General features: G+C 44.9%; 1 protein-coding gene across 1 annotated transcript in view; it reads right to left on the minus strand.

Annotated features, from left to right (window-relative positions):
- The window catches only part of Sumf1 (sulfatase modifying factor 1), a 91934-nt gene that overhangs the window by 46429 nt on the left and 26394 nt on the right, over positions 1–19111 (minus strand). Inside the window, exons 4-6 of the mRNA XM_005364965.2 lie at positions 9647–9729; positions 7599–7721; positions 6697–6811 (exon numbers count right to left, since the gene is read on the minus strand). Coding sequence (XP_005365022.1) covers positions 6697–6811; positions 7599–7721; positions 9647–9729 — 321 coding nt within the window. The remainder of the gene's footprint in view (positions 1–6696; positions 6812–7598; positions 7722–9646; positions 9730–19111) is intronic.

A 19111-nucleotide genomic window follows, 5' to 3' on the forward strand; every position in this document is an offset into this window, starting at 1 on the left:
AGAACTAAGTGACCAACACTAGCTATAAGTATCAAGACTTGACTAGTATGAGAGAGAGGGTAAATGTGGAGAGAGAGAGAGAGAGAGAGAGAGAGAGAGAGAGAGAGAGAGAGAGAGAGAGAACGAGAACAGACAAACAGTATCTAGGCATTCAAAATCATTAGCAGGAATGCCCTATGATATAAGTTATCAGAATAAGTCTTGTCACTAAGTATCAGCATTTTGGGCCACATAGTGTTCTTCAGGACTCCAGTTGCCACATCACCTCCCCCTCTCCAGAAGCTCCCTCCAGTTGACTATCTTATCTTTGAGCCTCAGTCACTGTCATTAAATAAGGAAAACATTAACTCATTATCCATGTGATTCTAACAGTAGGTCTCTGGGATGCAGCAGTGTGAGCAAATTCCACATTCACCAAGAAAGCACAGCACAAACTAAAGGCAGGTCAGAAAGCACTGGGTACCACCTGCGGACATGGAAGCAAAGTGCGGTTAATGTAAGGCAGAGCGCAAGAGGGGAAAACACGAACTGAACAACAGTAAATCCAGGATACTTCATGACTTAAAAAGTCTCCCAGCCAGGATGGAGGGTTTAGGTCAGTGGTAGAGTGCTTGCTTGTGAGGCCCTAGGATTGGTCCCCACAAGAGGTAGGGAGGAGGGGAATATCATAAAACGGGCAAAGGCGCAAAGAAAAATTCTTTCCCTTCTTTTCAATAGACATTTTGTAAAAATCAGATTGTGATGAAAAAAGTAGTTATCTTTAAGGATTTTTCCCCTCTTTTCATAATTCATACTTTCCCATACTAACGAAGTAAGACTATAAGGATGAATAAACTGACATTCATTTCTGGGTGCCTTCAGATGGTTTTACATCTACACATGAAGACAGAAGCATCTGCTGCTTGGGCAATTCAGAGCATTTCAATCAAAGTTATAAAGCCACACTGAAGAGAAGTTCATCGAGATGAGCTGGAAAGTCGAAAAACCCCACCATGCTGCTTCCATAATCAGCATTTACTATGGAAACAGCCCTGTTTGTGCCTTGGCTCATTGAGAAATGCCATGTGCAGCCAGTATGGGCAGGGAGGGGCTTAGTGGCAAATGAGATTGTAACGAGTTTAATGAGGGAAGAGAAAAAGAGAGAATGTCTCAAACTAAAAATTCAGCTCTAAAGAGCTGGGCATGACAAGCATGACGGCAATCTTACCACTTGGGAGTAAAATCAGAGGATCAAGGCCATCCTGGGCTACATTAGACACTAGACACTCTCATATTCGCATTCTCTCTCTCTCTCTCTCTCTCTCTCTCTCTCTCTCTCTCTCTCTCTCTCTCTCTCTCTCCAGCTCACACACACACACACACACCAAAGAAAGTAAAATGATAGGAACTGCCGCAGAAATTCCAAGAGGCCAAACCCCAGTGGGCAATCTGAGCATACTCTGGAATAGAAGTCTGCAATCCAAATGTCAGAGACAAAAGGGAAGGGAGGCCACAGAATAAGCTATCTGTTCAAAAACACGATGGTGACCAAAAACAGTCCATGGAACTAAAATGGAAGGAAGAAGAAAGAAAAGAGATGAGTTGGCTGTGGGGAGAAAGTGGAAGATGTCATGGGGAAGGAGGGATAAGAAACAGAAGCACAAATTCTGGAGGAAGGAATCCATCTTCAGGCTGCTAGAAGGTTTGGACGAAGGTGCTGTCAAGAATCTGTCCTTCAAATGAGAGCTGATGAGAAGCCAAGGACAATGGCACTGGGTTTTGATCCTACTGCATGAACTGGCCTTGTGGGAGCCTAGCCTGTTTGGATGCTCACCTTCCTGGACCTGGATGGAGTGGGGAGGACCTTGGACTTCCCACAGGGCAGGGAACTCTGACTGCTCTTCGGACTGGAGAGGGAGGGGGAAGGAGTGGGGGGAGGGGGAGAGGAGTGGGCGGAACGGGAGGGAAATGGGAGGCGGGGAGGAGGCGGAAATTTTTTCAATAAAAACAAATAAAGAAAAAAGAAAAAAAAAGAATCTGTCCTTCATGAGTGTTGTTGGTCCTGATCAAAGGTTTGCCTCCCCCCTTAAATAACAGGATTTTGAGGTAAAAATCTAGAAGTTACCACCCTCTTAATTACTAAGTTAGTCCATGTGAGGAGGTCAGTAAGGGGCATGAATGCTCACGGCTCATGGTTATATGTATCACACTAACCAAAGCTTCCTTCCAGGAGCCTCAGGTGAAAACAAATGGAAAAGCTCACTCCCGCTTGAAATGCTCGCTTTCAGGCTCACAAGTCGATAAGCGTTAAAACAAAACTGAATTAATGACGGTGGGGGACAGTGACCTAGCAGAATATCCATCCTGCGCCTTAACTTTACAGTGCTGAACACTCAAAGAGCGGGCACAGGAGGACTGTGAGTTTTATGCTAGCCTGACCCTGTCTTAAAAATGCAAACAAACAAAAAAGTTAAAAAAGTTAAATTCTTGTCCTAGTCTTCCAGAGCCTGCAGATGGTTCAGGTCAATCCAAGGGCGTTTTTGTATATGTCAACTCAATTTAAAGACAGAGGCTTGCCTCATCTGATCAAGTCTTGTTTCGAGAATGGGTTCCTTCAGAACTCCTGGTAACTAGAACCATTTTATCTTGGTAACTCCGGGAGCAATGTCTTCAGGGAAGTTCTGCAGACACCTGGTGAACTCTCTGTCAAACACTCTAATGTTAAACAAGGGGAAAGCAAAGCAGGAGTTTGTGTAACTAAGTGCTAGGGTGGTCCTAGGTCAATCATGATGCCACAATAAAGGCAAAGTAAACATCTGCCGAGCATCCTTATCACCTCACCCCCCCCCCGTGTGTGTGTGTGTGTGTGTGTGTGTGTGTGTGTGTGTGTGTGTGTGTATGTATGAGTGTGTGTGTGTGTCAGGCCCTCTGAGCTTTGTGTTACAATAGCACCCAGAAATGGCTCGATTCTTTTTTCTTCAGCTCACCTAATTAAATGTGCATACAATACCGTGGTAGTAAATACAGGAAATACCCATAACTATCCAAAGCAGCTTTACTGTGGCCTTTTACTAAAACTGACTAGTGCTTACATTATTGATTCGGTTCACTACAGTTACCATAGACTTCTCCAAACAACGGAGACAACGCTGGCTGTTTCCTGTGCCTCTGGGATGGAACCTGTTCATCCCTCAGGACAAAACGATTCTGTGCAGCTGAGCACGTGGACACTTCTGTACTTTGGCCTTCACAGTTCTCACTAGAATGCTGTTACTATAACAACCGAGGTCTGTCTCTACAGCTCCATGTGAGCCATGCCCTGGATTCAGGATTTATTGCAGCTGCTCTAGGTGGCACCACATACTGAGAGAGACCCCTCCTGCCGAGGTCTCCCTTCCTGCCAGGTTCTTTCATGTGTTTACATCCAAAAAAAGTTGGAAATGAGTTTGAGACAAGGAGTGCTATCCATTTTAAGGGTTACCCGCACCTACAAGTGAAGCTACTGGACTATTCTTGCTAATAGTCAACATCCTTTTATTACATTTCGTGTGTGTGTGTGTGTGTGTGTGTGTGTGTGCGCGCGCGTGTCATGTACCACAGTGTGCACGTGGAAATCAGAGGACAACTAACGGAAGTCTTCCTCCTCCCAACATCTGGGTCCCAGGGATCAAACTCAGATGGTCAAGCTGGGTGGCAAGAATCTTTACCTAAGCTGGGCGGTGGTGGCGCACGCCTTTAATCCCAGCACTCGGGAGGCAGAGGCAGGCGGATCTCTGTGAGTTCGAGACCAGCCTGGTCTACAAGAGCTAGTTCCAGGACAGGCTCCAAAACCACAGAGAAACCCTGTCTCGAAAATCACAAAAAAAAAAAAAAAAAAAAAAAAAATCTTTACCTACTGAGTCACCTCACCAGCCCAGACAATCAACACCTTTCCTGGAGTTTGATGCACTCATATCAGGCACCACCATATACAGGCACCGTGTGTGTGTGTGTGTGTGTGTGTGTGTGTGTGTGTGTGTGTGTGTATCAACCTATTTCTTACTTTTTAAAAAATATTCCCAGCAGTAATCAGTGTTTAAAAATTAGGAAACCTCTCTACTCCCCATCTCCCTTTCCTTTCCCTCCAAGAATCAAACCCAATACCTTGCCTGTAGCTAAACATGTGTTCTCCCTCTGAGCTACACTCCCAACCTAGAAAACTTTCTTCACTAAATGGTATTCAGGAGTGCCCATGGCCTGTTTCTTTTCATTGATGTAGAAGAGTTCCTTTCTCACGGAGCTCTTACTGACAGTCCAGTAGTGCTGCTCTGTTTAAAAACTGTCTCAGTTAATTTGTGCTGCTATAACAAAATGCCATAGCCTGAAGCATTGATAAACAGAGACATGTCTCACAGATCTGGAAATTGGGAAGTCTAAGATGGAATTCTCTCATCCAAGTACTAACCAGGCCCGACCCTGCTTAGCTTCCGAGATCAGACGAGATTGGGCGCGTTCAGGGTGGTATAGCCGTAGACTGGAAATCTCGGTAAGAAAGGAATTTGTGTATCCCTTTGAAGGGACTAAGGAGCACTGTGTCCTCCTATGGCCAGAGCCATAGCACAGCCTATTCAACTTTGAGCCTGTCTGTAAAAGTACTCATGATACCAAATCATCCCTTAGTCACCTCCCCGGGGCCCTTCTCTTAGCTCTGTTAAACTGAGGACTATATTTCAGCAGAAGTTTTGAGGGGTACCATTCTTCAGACCAGACAAAGACATTTCTACTTTCTCTTACCATAATGAGGAAAGAAGTTTTGTGATGGAGAAATAGCCCATAACAGGGTTTGTTAGAAGAAAACAATCATTTTCCTCCAGCAGTCTTTCAAACAGTTTTTTTTTCTTTTTAATTTGTATTTTTTTCCTCAAGAAACTCTTCCTGCAAAGTCTATTTATATATTTGACACAGATATGTTATTTGGAATATGACCAAACGGTTGGAAAACTTGAGCTTGAAAACTAACTAAATGAGAGTTAAATACCAAAAAATTCTTGGAAAAGAAAGAGCGAAGGAGCACCTGATCTAAGAGAAACTGAAAATCAGTTTGAGCTATTGTTAGGCGCCACGGTGTTTAGAGCAGAATTAAGTTAAAAAACAAGTTGTTTGAGGACACTTAGCCTGTATAAGCTCATGATGCCTGGTGTTTGTATCCAGTTCCATGTATGTGAGTTACATATATGTTAAGCCAACACAGACTGAGGGGAGACGATGCATTATTCAATAGAGGCAGAAAAGGCAAACCAAGCCATCTGGTAGCTGGTTCCCCTCAACTTTCTTCAGGATCGCTGTTCGTCTCGCAGATGTAGAGTTTTCTTTGGTAAGAAATTAGCGGTCTTAGGGAGGTGATGATTTCTACCTTCCTTCAGGCTTAGCCAAGACTTGTGGTATGGAGCAGGTACAGAATGAGGACGTCGTGGGGGCCTCTTGGCCGGAAGAAGTAGTGCAGGAGCTAGATGCACTGTGCCTGGCACACTGCAAAGCTGCTGCCACAGTCACCATGAACCCTACAATGAATGGAAAGGTGGGGACCATAATGCTAACCTGAGGGGAAGAATTCCAGGCTAGTTTCCTCCACCCTGCGCGTCTCTTTCTAAACCTCCCATGGTCAGCATCACACAGTCAGAAAGAAACAGCTGATGATTTCTAGCTTCAACACTCTTGAGGGTCGATAGTGTCAGGAGAACAATGCCAGCCAGAGAACGAGAGATGTGTTTCACTTTATTTGGGGCGGGGGGAGGACTGGTTTGTGTTTTTTGCTTTGGTTTTTAATACACACACACACACAATGTATTTGGACATGCTTGTGCCACAGGGCAAGTGTGGAAATCAAGAGATGACTTATGAGAGTTTGCTCTTTCCTTACACTACACAGGTTCGAGGTGGCAACTTAGGTCACTACGCTTGCCAGCAAGTACCTCTATGGACTGAGGAGTTTCCCTGGCCCTGGTTTTGTGTGCTTCAGATAGGGTCTCAAGTAACTTGAGCTTGTCTAGACCTCACTATGTAGCTACGCTGAACTTCTGATCTTTCTGCCTCAGCCTCCCAACTGCTGGTATTAGAGGCACGTGGTGCAGCGTCAGGTCCTTTCATCCCATTTCAAGAGTGCCTCAACTCCCAGGGTCAATGTCCTTCTCTAGAAGCCTGGCTTGCTGTGGAATATTAGTTTAAGATGTGGTATGCTCACTTAGGTTGTAGAATATTTGTTTAATGATGCAAAGATGTGCTGCATCCTTTTATGTTGCATTTGTGTAAGTCTGTGAAGCTGTGTTACTTTGTCTAAAACACCTGACTGGTCTAATAATGAGCTGAACAGCCTATAGCTAGGCAGGAGAGAGAAACAGCTGGGGCTGCCAGGCAGAGAGAATAAAACAGAAAGAGAATCTAGGTTCAAGAGAGAGCAAGAACAGGAGAGCAGAATGCCAGGGGCCAGTCACACAAACAACCATGGAGTAAGAAGGGAAGAAAGGCATATAGAATTAAGAAAGGTAAAAAGCCCAGAGGCAAAATATAGTTACAGAAAAATGGAATAATTTAAGTTAGGAAAGCTGGCTAAAAATAAGTCAAGCTAAGGTTGGGCATTCCTGCACATTGATTTGGGAGATGGGTGGTGGACCCCTGGAGAGTTATTAAAACAAAACAAAACAAAACAAAAATAAAAACAAACCCACACTGGCTACTCACAGGTGCAGTTCCTTGGAAGCCATCGTCCCCGGTGTTGGCCACAGGAAACTCGCCCTGCCAAAGGTTGGCATAATGCTGGCCTTTGGGCTGCAGTTTGTTGCCCCAGGGGAAAAGCCTATCGGGAGAGACACAGGCATCAGCAAGGTGCACAAGCTTCTGGATTGCAGTCAAGAGAAAGGATGCAACCAAAGAGAGCAAACAATGCACGTTTGTTCCGAATGAACCTCTGTCTTAAAAGACATACTCATAAATATAGCTTTTAATTAGAATCTTAAAAAAAATGTCTTTATAACAGTTCATGGCAAGGACATAACAACTGTGGGCTCCCCTCACTGGGGAGAAGGCCCGAAGTAAATGACGTGGCTGAAAGAAGCCGTCTAGAAATCTGAGAAACGAGGCATCGTCCTGGACTTATATGGTAGCATGAGCAGGCACAGCACACCACACTTTTTTTTAAAGGCTTGTCTATTTTAAGGAGCTTTTCCTAGAAGATGTGACCCAAACATGAGTTTTCTATCTTATGGCTGTAGGAGCAGAGAAATACCACTGCTTCAGAAGGCAGTTAAAATAAGAAAATAATAAAAACAGGGCAGCCTGCCAAACAGCTCTGGGAGGGATAGACAAGAGGGGATGCATGGCTGGAACTACTCTGGGACTGCAGAGAGCCCATTTGGCCCCATACCTGGCTTTAGGAACTGGAAAGAGTTGGTGACTCACCCCCTAGTGTCACCAAAGGACCTCACAAGGAAGAAGAAAAGCTAGCAAGAACAAGAGCTGTCATTAATCAACTTTCTGACCACAGCAGTTCCACGGAGCTGAAAGGAAGAGGACGGGGGTGGGGTGGGGGAGAAGGGGTGGACTCCGCGGAGGTTGGAGAATGCACGGCCTTCCGAGGTGAGTACCTGTTCTGCAGGCCTCCTCTACAGCTGTACTCCCACTCCGCCTCCGTGGGCAACCTCTTCCCTGCCCACGTGCAGTAGGCAACAGCGTCATTCCAGGAGACATGGAGAACCGGATGATTTGGCCTAGGGAGGAGCAACCACAGTTAAAAAAAGACATTGACCTGAACAGAAAACAGGAACTCTATTCAGAAAGCGATCATAGTCACCCCTCCCTCCATCCGGTCATGACTTCAAATACTAGCCAGGACACATCTGTACTGTCCACAGGGACTGTAAGTCTTAGACTCCCAAGTGGGTCACAGCTAGCCTTGGGCCTGAACTCAAGCATTTCTTTAGTTTGAAGCCTTGGGTGCCACAGATTCCACAGAGATGGTAGACACAGGGAAGCTCTGCCCACTGGTTCATTGCTGAGAGTGCCATCAGCAGATCCGAACAGCCAGGGGCACCTTCGAGTCCCCACTGACTATCACAACAGGAACATAAGGCCCACAGAGACTCGGCTCATAGGCTGTACACACCTCAGAGCTCCATGAGAACTGGGCCAGAGCTTTGTTCGGCCTGCACTGCAGTTTTGCATCTACTCCCTTACTCAAGTGTGGGTCGCTAACAGACATTCTTTTCTACATGTCAAACTCTTACCTTAGCCTGTTTCCAGACACCTGACTTTAAACTTTGTGTCTTTCTGCTACCCTGCTAAGAATCAGCCAGCATAATCTGTCTCACGCTAGCACAGTGGTTCTCAACCCGTGGATCACAACCCTTTTGGGAGTCAAACAACCCCTTCTCTGGGGTTGCATATCAGATATCTGATATATCAAATATTTACTTACATTTCAATTCATAACTAATAAAACTAAAATAGCAATGAAAATGATTTAATGATTGGGGTCACCACAACACGAACACTGTATAAAAGGTCACAGCATTAGTAAGGTTGAGAATCAGCGTTCTGGCCGATGCAAAGTCAGCCTTTCCTGAGAGATGGAGGAAGTCAATGGCACTGAAACTACTGGTCACTTTTTAAAGTGAATTAGACTGGCCCACTCCACACCTCATGCATATCTGAATTCCTACCAGGATATTCATTAACTTTCTCAAAAATGTTCCTGAGCAACTCAGCATCTAGTACAAAATTTTAAAAGTACAGTTCAGCGTGGGGGTGCAGCCCAATGGTAGAACAATTCTTAGCACCACAAACTGAAAATGCACTCTCCTTCGGGTTTTCCTTCTTCTATTAGCTTGACAATCAACTTTGGATTTGGGACAGAAGACATGAATTGGGAACTAAGAAGCCCAGTTCTCCCCGGGTCTCTAGGCACCCTACAACATTCTACCTCAATGTCTATGTCTAGAGGAAGCCAGCTCAAACTGTGAAAAGTTCGGTATCTGTCAAGGGGTTGTATCTCTGAAGTTGAACTTCATGTACTCCCCGCTCCCTGGCTGTAAGAGCAATAACCAAGAACGTGGTTAAAAACAAAGGCCTAAAACACCATCTGAAGAACCGGGTTAGGAGAACAGGGTTCCCGGACTGTTGGGAAGCTGAGTCATAATCGAATCCCCTCTCCATCTCCAGGGTTAGCATGCATCTCTATTTTTGCTTGAGATAATTACCTCCTTGTCACCCTGGAGACCTTCTGGCCGACTTGCCACTCTGTTTTTTTAGTCAGACTGTGGCTTCTAAGTATGTCACTGCAGGACTACAGAGCGCATGGATCCTATACCCAAGGCCACCTGGTAGGACACAACTACTTATCCATAAGACAGTCTTTTCCCACATAAAGACTCATTCATGGCTAGACTGCCATTAGTAAACGTGTCATGACATTTGTGATTGACTATCCAAAGGGAAGAAATCTGTGAGGAGAACTCTGACAAGACAGTGGCTAGGCCTTTGCAGACATTATTTCCTGCCATCCACTTCCTTCCCCAAGAGCGGCTGGCCACGCTTGCCATTCACTTTACATTTGAAGACAGCTACTGAGTTCTGCAAGAGCACAGAATTTTTTTTTTTTGAATGAACCACATAAACTAGGCATGACCAGACTCACCTGTGCAGAATGCTGGAGTCTGGGCCCTCTGGGTGCCTCCAGTTAGCGCCTTTGACAGGTAACCACCATGGAGCAGCTGCAACCTCAAAGCAACCGAGAAGAGGCCCTGTCAGCTACCATGACTCCAGAAAACACTGAACTCATATACACAGCCAAAAGATAAGTAAAAAATCTCACTTAAGGTCATGAGGTCTTTTCATTCAAAAACATATGCCTTTACAGAGTATCAGGACAACAGAGTTACATGTAAATACATCTTTAAACAAAAAACTATTAGTCCATACCATAAGGCACAAGTGACTCAGCAGGTATGTGTATGTAAGCATTGCATAGCTCCGGGATTTTGTAAGGTTCCCCTGCCCATTGATCCTCTAAAATCTGTGACTAGTGGGAGAAAGGTACATCTCCATCTTAAATGACAGGGAGGATCTGGGCTGCCACATAAGACCACGTTGGTGTCTGAGAGCCACATTACCAGAGTGGCCTGTGCTTCCACCTGAGACCAAGATGACATCCAAGCCAGGGCAGTTGATGAGGACCACGTCTGGGTCCATGGTCCTACCACAGCCAGGGTCTGTGTTGATGTCCACAGTCTGTGGTGCCACCAAAGGCCACAAGGATGCCCAGAGTCTAGGCTGCAACCTGTGGCCATGTTGGCGCATGAGGGCCATGTTGCTGCCAGGGCCACACCAATCTGCGTGGCCCCTACTGCCACCTGGGGCCATGGGTGTCATCCAGGCCAGGGCTGTTCCATGGACCATTTCTGGGTCCTTGGTACTGATGAAGGAAGGTCATTGGTTAATTATAATAAAGAAACTGCTTGGCCTCATAGATTAAAACATAGGTGGGTGGAGTAAACAGAACAGAATGCTGGGAGGAAGAGGAAGTGAGCTCAGACTCGACAGCTCTGCTCTCTGGAGCAGAGACGCCATGCTCCCCTCTCCCGGGCAGATGAGCGCGATAAAGCAAGCCGCCAGGTCAGACATGCTGAATCTTTCCCGGTAAGACCGGTGCTACACAGTTTATTAGAAATGGGTTGATCGGATATCAGAATTAGCCAGTAAGGGCTAGAGCTAATGGGCCAAGCAGTGTTTAAAAGAATACAATTTGTGTGTTGTTATTTCAGGGCATAAGCTAGCCAGGCGGCTGGGGTCCTGGGGACGCAGCCCCACCGCTCCTACTACTACATGGTACCACCATAGGTGGGTCTCTAATGGCTATAGCCTTTGGTACCACTAAAGGCCATGTGGATGCCCAGGGTCTAGGCAGCCTCCTGTGGCCATTTTGGTGTTGGAAGCTGAAGTCATGGTGTTGTCTGGGCCAGGATTGCTGCCAAGGGCCATGTCTGCATCCTTGGCCCTACTGCAGACAGGGTCTGTGCTGATGTCAGTGGTTCCTAATACTATCGAAGGCAATGCCAATGCCAGGGGTCTGTTGCTTTGCTGCCACAGGGGCCATGCCAATCTGAGTGGCCTGCACCGCCACCTGGGACCATGGTGATATCCAACCCTGGGCTGCTACCAAGCACCATGTCTGGGTCCCAGGTCCTACCTCAGTCAGGTTCTATGTTGATGTTTGTGACCCTCGATACCACCAAAGGCCACACAGATACTTGGGGCCTAGGCCACAATCTGAGACCATGTTGGTGCCTGAGGACCATATTGCAGCCAGGGCCACACCAATCATAGTGGTGTGATTATGGGCCATGTGTAGGTCTGTAGCCCAACATGAACTGATGAACTGATGTCCATGACTCATGTCACCACATATGTGTTGAAAGCCAAGGGCCTTGCTAAGCCAGCTCTGTCCCTCACTGCACCCAAGACAGCTGGCCCTGCCTCTTGCTAGACACTGCAGCAGGAAAGCTGGACCCTCCCCACAAGGGAGAGCTGATCTCCAGCACTCATGAGAGATGGCCCTACCCTCAACACAGCCATAGGAGAGCTGGCTCCAATGGCATGGGCCTACGAGAGCAGACTGACCAGCTTAGGCACCACCCAGACCCACATCCTAGGACTTGGGTTGGCCCACCCTAACAGCTGTACCATCTCTGACCTGCTGGAGTACACAAAAGGATTGTCCTGAAGAATGATAGCCTTGGGATCTTCACAACTTGGGGCAAGATATCCAAGAGGGTTTCAGTGAGGGCCCAATGGTTGGCCAGAGGTGTTGAACCAAACTAATGACTTATTGCAATGAACATTTTGCAGGTGGGGCAAAAGGGTTTACTGAGTAACACACTGAAGCTCCCAATGCCACTAGAATGAATAAAGGAGTGTTGGAAAGATGGAAGAACAAGATAGGTTTTTGTTTGTTCTGTTTTGAAGTAACTTTGGGGGAACATGCTGCAGGGATGTGTGCTAGATATAGAGGGACTGGGAAGTGAGCACGATTGGGGTGCATGATGTGAAATTTCCAAAGAGTAAATAAAGAATAAAAGAAAAGGGGAAACAGTTAATCTTCACGTTAAACATGAGGTGGAAGGTTATCCAAAGAGGGCAGGGACCAAATGGAAACACAGAGGGAAAAAAAGTGAGCTATGTTTAAAAGACCATGGTTCAATCTGCAGCCCAACATTATCCGGGTAAGTTCATGATGTTTCCTGACAGCTTTCATCTGTGAAATGGGATCAAGATCCAGCCCCAACTAACTCAGACTCCAGAGGAGGCCCAATCCAGTAAGACTGCAAAGCACTAAGAAAATCTTTACTAGAAACATAACAACTTTTTTGGGTTCTGTTAATCATGTTCACCAGAGTAATGAGAGGGAGATGGGGTTCCCACTGAGTGACTGGTTAGAACCTAAAGCTGTGATGCCAATCAAAATTAGCTTTGAATTATGGCTCTGCTAGTTACAGTATTTAATCCCTCCAGGCCTGCTTGCTCATTTGCAAATAGAGCAGCAGCTCTATTAGAGTGAAGAATTGTAGAAAATGGGCTTAAGGCTTGCCCTTAGCAACTTAGGGTAATGACTGAGCAAGCAGTGGGGAAAGGGATCCAGTCTCACTGCGCATGGCCTGTGACAAGCAGTCATAAGGAGAGACACATAAATCAATCATTACTGCTAACAGTGAAGAACAGAAAACTGGGAACAATTCTCCTAACAAAAACTAGAGCAGACTCAAGTTTAGCGCCATGACAATAGTATTCTCAACAGACTGCATTCTTGTGAGCTTGGTGGGGTGGAAGTGACAGGGACTGTGTCCCTGCTAACAGTGAACACTGTCACTGTGAACATCAAGACTACTCTCATTTATTTTTTTCACATTAGCACAATCAAAAACATTTAAGGTATCTGCACAACAATCTGATGAAAAGGGCATTTGCTTGAAGCACTTCAACAGAATGGTGCTTTGTCCTTCACCACAGCTGCAAGGCACTGGCTATGGCAGCACTTGGGAAACGGAAAGCATGGCTTCCTTCACTTCAGCGGCAGCTAATCTTGGTAAGTTCTGTGTGGTGCCCGTGACAGGCAATTCGCTTGATGTCAAGGGAAGATGTGCACAGAAAGCTCAGGTTACCCACTCTTGGATTTCAAGGAGGTAATCACATAACTCGGCCTGCCCAACTCCACTCACAGCACAAAACACTGCTAGTGGAAGATCCTAGCTCTGAAAGTTAAGAAAAGAAAAAACAAACTATATCAAATCTGGATGGTAGATACTGGGATGCCTTTAATTTTTTTTTCTCATGCCATTTTGTATTTTTTTTTTTCGAGACAGGGTTTCTCTGGTTTTGGAGCCTGTCCTGGAACTAGCTCTTGTAGACCAGGCTGGCCTCGAACTCACAGAGATCCGCCTGCCTCTGCCTCCCGAGTGTTGGGACTACAGGCGTGCGCCACCACCGGCAATTTTGTATTTTGAAATAATTCTTGGTTTAGTTGCTGAGGAATCCCATCTGGACGGAACCTTCATCTGGCGATGGATGGAGATAGAGACAGAGACCCACACTGGAACACTGGACTGCTCGAGCTCCCAAAGTCCCAATGAGGAACAGAAGGAGGGAGAAGATGAGCAAAGAAGTCAGGACCAAGAGGGGTGCACCCACCTACGGAGACAGTGGGGCTGATCTATTGGGAGCTCACCAAGGCCAGCTGGATTGTGACTGAAAAAGCAGGGGATAAACCCGGACTCTCTGAATATGGCGGACAATGAGGGCTGCTGAGAAGCCAAGGACAATGGCACTGGGTTTTGATCCTACTTCTTGTTCTGGCTTTGTGGGGGCCTAGCCAGTTTGGATGTTCACCTTCCTAGACCAGGATGGAGGGGGGAGGACTTAGGACTTTCCACAGGGCAGGGAACCCTGACTGCTCTTCAGACTTGAGAGGGAGGGGGAGAGGAGTGGGGGGAGGATGGGAGGAGTGGGAGGCTGGGAGGAGGCAGAAATTTTTTTTTCTCAATAAAAAAAAAAAAGAAATAATTCTTTCACCTTTAGCAATGAAAAGGAATACAATGTATGTTTATATCCATTCTGCCTGCCAATGGGCATTTGGGCATTTCCCTTTTGGAGCTATAATAAATAGTAATTTGAATATTCTTCAAAGAGCTTACGACTTTAGGTAGCACCCACCTCTGCTCACTGTACTTTGTGGAAAGGGCTGCAGGTTCCACATAACCCAGCTTTAGAAGAGACAACAAACACAAGGCTAGGAGAAGTTCCCCAAGCTCCCCAACTGTTCTTCCAAGGGGAATATCCATGGAGTTGGGTTCTCCATAGAAGACCCAAGGGCTACTACAGCAGTGGCCTGTCAATCCTTTCATTATCCCTAGCTTTTCCTTGAATTCAGCTGGCTACAGATACTTACCGAGGGTGACAGGCACCAAGCCTAATTCCCAGAGAAAGTCTCCGGGTCCCTGTGATATAGGATAGAACAACGGCAGAAAGAAAAAGGATGTGAGAAAACAAAGACGTTCTCCTTGCCTGGAACCTACTTGGCCTCTCTTGCTGAGTCAAAAACAAACAAACAAAAAAACCCACAGCTGATATTGCCAAAACTGCCTCTAGGGGCAATGCAGGTTTGAAGGTTACGGCAAAGATGCCAAAACTACAAATGAGCAGAACCATAGTAATCTTGAGCTTTACCATGTTAGCACTCCTTTCTCATGCCTACATCTAAGCTGAAAGCCTAATACAAAAAAAAAAAAAAACACCCTACATTTTAAAAAGTCTACTTCAACTTTGAGTCTTTCTTAAACTTTGTTATAAATAACATCTGTTGTAGAATGCAACCTAGAAAGCCATGGGATCATACACAGCAGTGTGGCAGCCAAGCATGACTGTCCAAAAGCCTAGGGCAGTGTCCTGTCATTCCCCAGATGACTTGCCGTCTAAATACTCAATGAGCTCACTAACTCCACTTTACTCTGGCTCATCCTGAAATGTTTTTCTGTAGTGTAATCTGGCTTTACCAGGTGGAGATCCCTAATGGGGAAGAAAATGCCTCAGGCTCGCATGATGTTGGTACACTATTGTCACCAGGAACTATCAGAGTACAGTTTAGGATAGTTAGTATATTGACAGGTTTTTTTTAATACATAATAATTATTTAATTGCAAAATGAGGTACAAAGTATAAAGCTAGTCACCTCATTTTCTTTCCATTTCCAGTATGTCTCTGAAATTCAAACTTGCATCCAGATGCGTACTCATCAGTAACATGCTCATCAGTAACATACTTATCCTAATATTCTCATCTGGAACAAGGTTCCTGACTTCCCTTCATGCTCTCTTTCTCAGCTTTTGATTTTTTCTTTTCTTTAGTTTCACAATACTCTAGCACGCCACCCAAAATGAACAAGTTTTAAGGTCCTGGAGCTATACAATGACCAGCCTCACTGATATCCACAGAGAAAAAAAGAACCCATAATGCAGGGCATAAGGAGGAGATACTGTGACCCCAAGTCTTTGATCAAAGACCACAGAGTCCTGTTTAATCCAAAACAGCAAGATCTGAATGCAAAGATATATGCAGACTACACAGAACACAAGCAAGAAATGCAGAGCTACGTGCGGACTCACAGAACACTGCTTCTAAATAAAAATTACAAATTACCCAGCTGTCCTAAACTTAGTTATTAAAACTTACCTAAACATGGAAATGTATCATGCATTGTTATAAAGATAACCTATAGAGTATTGATCTGACTTTGTTTCCATAAAATATTTGTGTTAAAATGTACGTTAGTATAGTTAGAAGTAAATGAAAAAAAAAAAACCTCCAGGAAAATCTATATACACTTAACAAGGTAAAGGACCAGAAGAGATGCATGCTTTTTTCTGTGCTTTATCGGCCTTGGCATCTGGACACTCTCTAGGCCATTCAATCCCATCTTGGTTGGGGCCTCCTGTGGAAGGCAGAACGTGTAGCAGCAGTTCTGTCCTCTACCCACTGCACACCAGTTGCATATCCACTGTGGCACAAGCAGAAATGAATCACAACATTGCCACATGTTCCCCTGAAGAGCAAACCGTCCACCACAATCGGGAAAAGCATTGGTTATCTGAAATGTTAATGCATACTTCACCCTGGCACAGTGATAAACGCGCCTGACTATCTAGCAGGTACATGCTACCTGCACTTGAAAACAGTACTACATGCTACAAGACATGAAACCTCAAGCTTTCTACCCTGTCCAGACCCCGGTTTACTTATTTGAGAAGTGGAGATAAAATTCCCCTGTGTTCCTATGGTTATTATAAAAATTATATAACAAAATGCATACAAAGCATTTGGATAAGGAATAAGAATCACCAAGTGTTAGTTACTAGTCTCACTATTATTTATTCATGTCATTGCATGCTACAAAATCATCTTAAAGTGTCTATAGAACACATATTTCAATTAGTAAAAACCTATCACCAATAGCTTTCCAGTCTGTGCTTCATCCACCCATCAGATCACCCCTTCAGAATACTCACAGGCTGTGGGAAGTGCCCATGGGCTATAAAGTCAAGGAACAGCATGTGTTGCATTAAAGGATTCCCAAAAAGGGTATGTTATGACAGGCTTTCATCACGGGCTTGCTTCAAGAACTAGCTACACATAAGCCAGCCTGTTCCTTTGCAGCAAGATGCACCACAGAGAGGAAAAACAGGAGGATGACTTCCAAACTAGGCAAAGCCTCATCACAAATAAGGACACTAATGACATGCCAGTCCATGAGACTGACCGTAGTTACCACTGTGATAGTCAGATGCAGAATCAAAGTCTCCAAATGACACAAGAAACTAAAGCCACTCCACAATAATTACGTTGAGACCAGGCATGGCCTTGTTCATCCTGGACAACATGCTCTGGATGAGCCAAGATGCTTTCTGACTAAACTCATGGTACACTCCGTTCAATGTCATGAATACCTTCTTCTTGCAAATGTCAGTTTTTAAATTTTTTTAATATATGTGTGTGTGTGCGTATTTAAATCACATCATGTACCCCAATCACACCTACTTCCTAGTCCTCAGAGTTCTGCCCCACCCCACCCCTCTGATGAAGAAGGAGGAGGAGGAGGAAGAGGAAGAAGAAGAAAGGAAGAGGAAAAAGAAAGGAAAAGGAGGGATAGGAAGAGAAGGAGGAAGAAGAACAGGAGGAAGAGGAAGTGGAGGAAGGAAGGAAGGAAGGAAGGAAGGAAGGAAGGAAGGAAGGAAGGAAGGAAGGAAGGAAGGAAGGAAGGAAGGAAAGGTCCAATTGCACTGTCCACACAACCACTGGCACATGGTCAAACTTCCAGTGGCCAGCCCCTTAAAGAAAATTGAATCCTTCCCCACCCTACCTCTCCATCATTTATGGAGAGCTACATTTCAGCATCTTTATCACAATTGTTAAAGTTTCTCTTCAATGGCTTTCTGTCTAGGCTGTTACTTTTTTTTTGGTGGGGGGGGGTGTCACAGAAGCCTTCTATATCTCTCTTTCTCAACTATGAGTCTACAGTCATCCAACTTCCTTGCCCTTCACAGTCAGTGGTAGCATGGATCAAGGACTTTCACAGAGTTTCTGGCAACAGCATGAATCTTAGACATCAATATAACCCCTGCCTGCAGTAAGACCATGGAGCCAGACAAGGCCCTCAGTGGCAGCACTGGCCAACGACAACAACATGGCTTCAGGTATTAGCAAAGATCATGCACCTTTGGTGGTAACATGGGTCACAGACATCAACATGTCTGATTTTTATTTAAATGTGTATGAGTGTTTTTCTACATGTATATCTATGCATCACGTGTGTTACTGGAACCTAACAAGGCCAGAAGATGTGGGTGCTAGGAATCAAACCCAGAACCTTTGGAAGAGAAACCAATGTTCTTAACCTAGCCATCGCTTCAGTCCCAAATGTCAGGGCTATTAATTCCATGTCTTTAAAAACTTGTCTTTGAACTTCTGGCTCTGCCTTGAGAATAAAAGCTATTCCATCACATTTAGGAGATTTTATAAAATAAAGCAACTTTTATGAACAAACACACATGGGGAGTTATCCAGCATTATACTGCAAATGATCCTACCCCTAACACTGTTCTTTTCTGGATGTTTTGTTTACTGAGAAGAAGCAGCAATGAGGACAGGCTGCCATAAAAACATAAAAACCAACTCATCCTAAGACAAGAAAGTCTCTGTTGGATGTGGTTGTCCACCTACACGTTTGTTGCTCAACCAAGACAACCTCAAGTTATAGCACTGCTTTATATTCAAGGGAAAAGGCTTTAAACATGACCTAGTTCTACTCAGCCATTTCCATAGCAACTGCCTTGGGTTTAAGTCGAAACAGCTGTACCAGCCTGCCAGTGACCAATGGCAATGAAAACAGAACCCATGTGAGTCTCATGCCCCCTCGAGAAATGGACACCACAGAGCAAAGACATGGTTTCCCACCTCTCCCGTGGGACATAGCCAGACTTGTAGTAAGAACTTGTAAGAAGGAGGAAGGGGAAAAGAGCAAAATGCCTTTATTCTTGCCAGAGGTGGTAAATTATGCTTCTTATACACTCAGCCCAGAATAAAACCCACACAGAAAAAAGATGGAATACTGTGTAATTATGCACGTTCAAGTTTAAAGATGTCAAGCTCACAATTTTACAACTTCTCTCTCAAAAACTGAATGCATTTAGACAAGCAGATTAAAAAGTCAGAGGTTTCTTGAAATGTAGTATAAACATGACAGCTATCCTTATAAAAACAGCTAGGGAGAATTTTTCAACTGGCACCAGCGAACAATGAGAAATTGAAGATCTATTCAAATTCACAAAGTATAAATAAAACTGAAGGAATACCTAACTAACAACTGGAAGAATCAAATGGAACAGAGAGCATGGTAACTAAAATGTCTCTACGCTTAGCAACACAAACTCATCAGAACAGGCTCTAGTAAAGGGTGAAGACAAAATCATCACCACAGTAGAGATGCTGTCAGGTCAGACGAATGACTTCTTTTTTTTTTGAGAAAAGGAAAAAAAAAAGTTTCCCCCTCCTCCCAGCC

This window comes from Microtus ochrogaster, unplaced genomic scaffold, assembly GCF_000317375.1.
Source record: "Microtus ochrogaster isolate Prairie Vole_2 unplaced genomic scaffold, MicOch1.0 UNK1, whole genome shotgun sequence".
NCBI lineage: Eukaryota > Metazoa > Chordata > Mammalia > Rodentia > Cricetidae > Microtus > Microtus ochrogaster.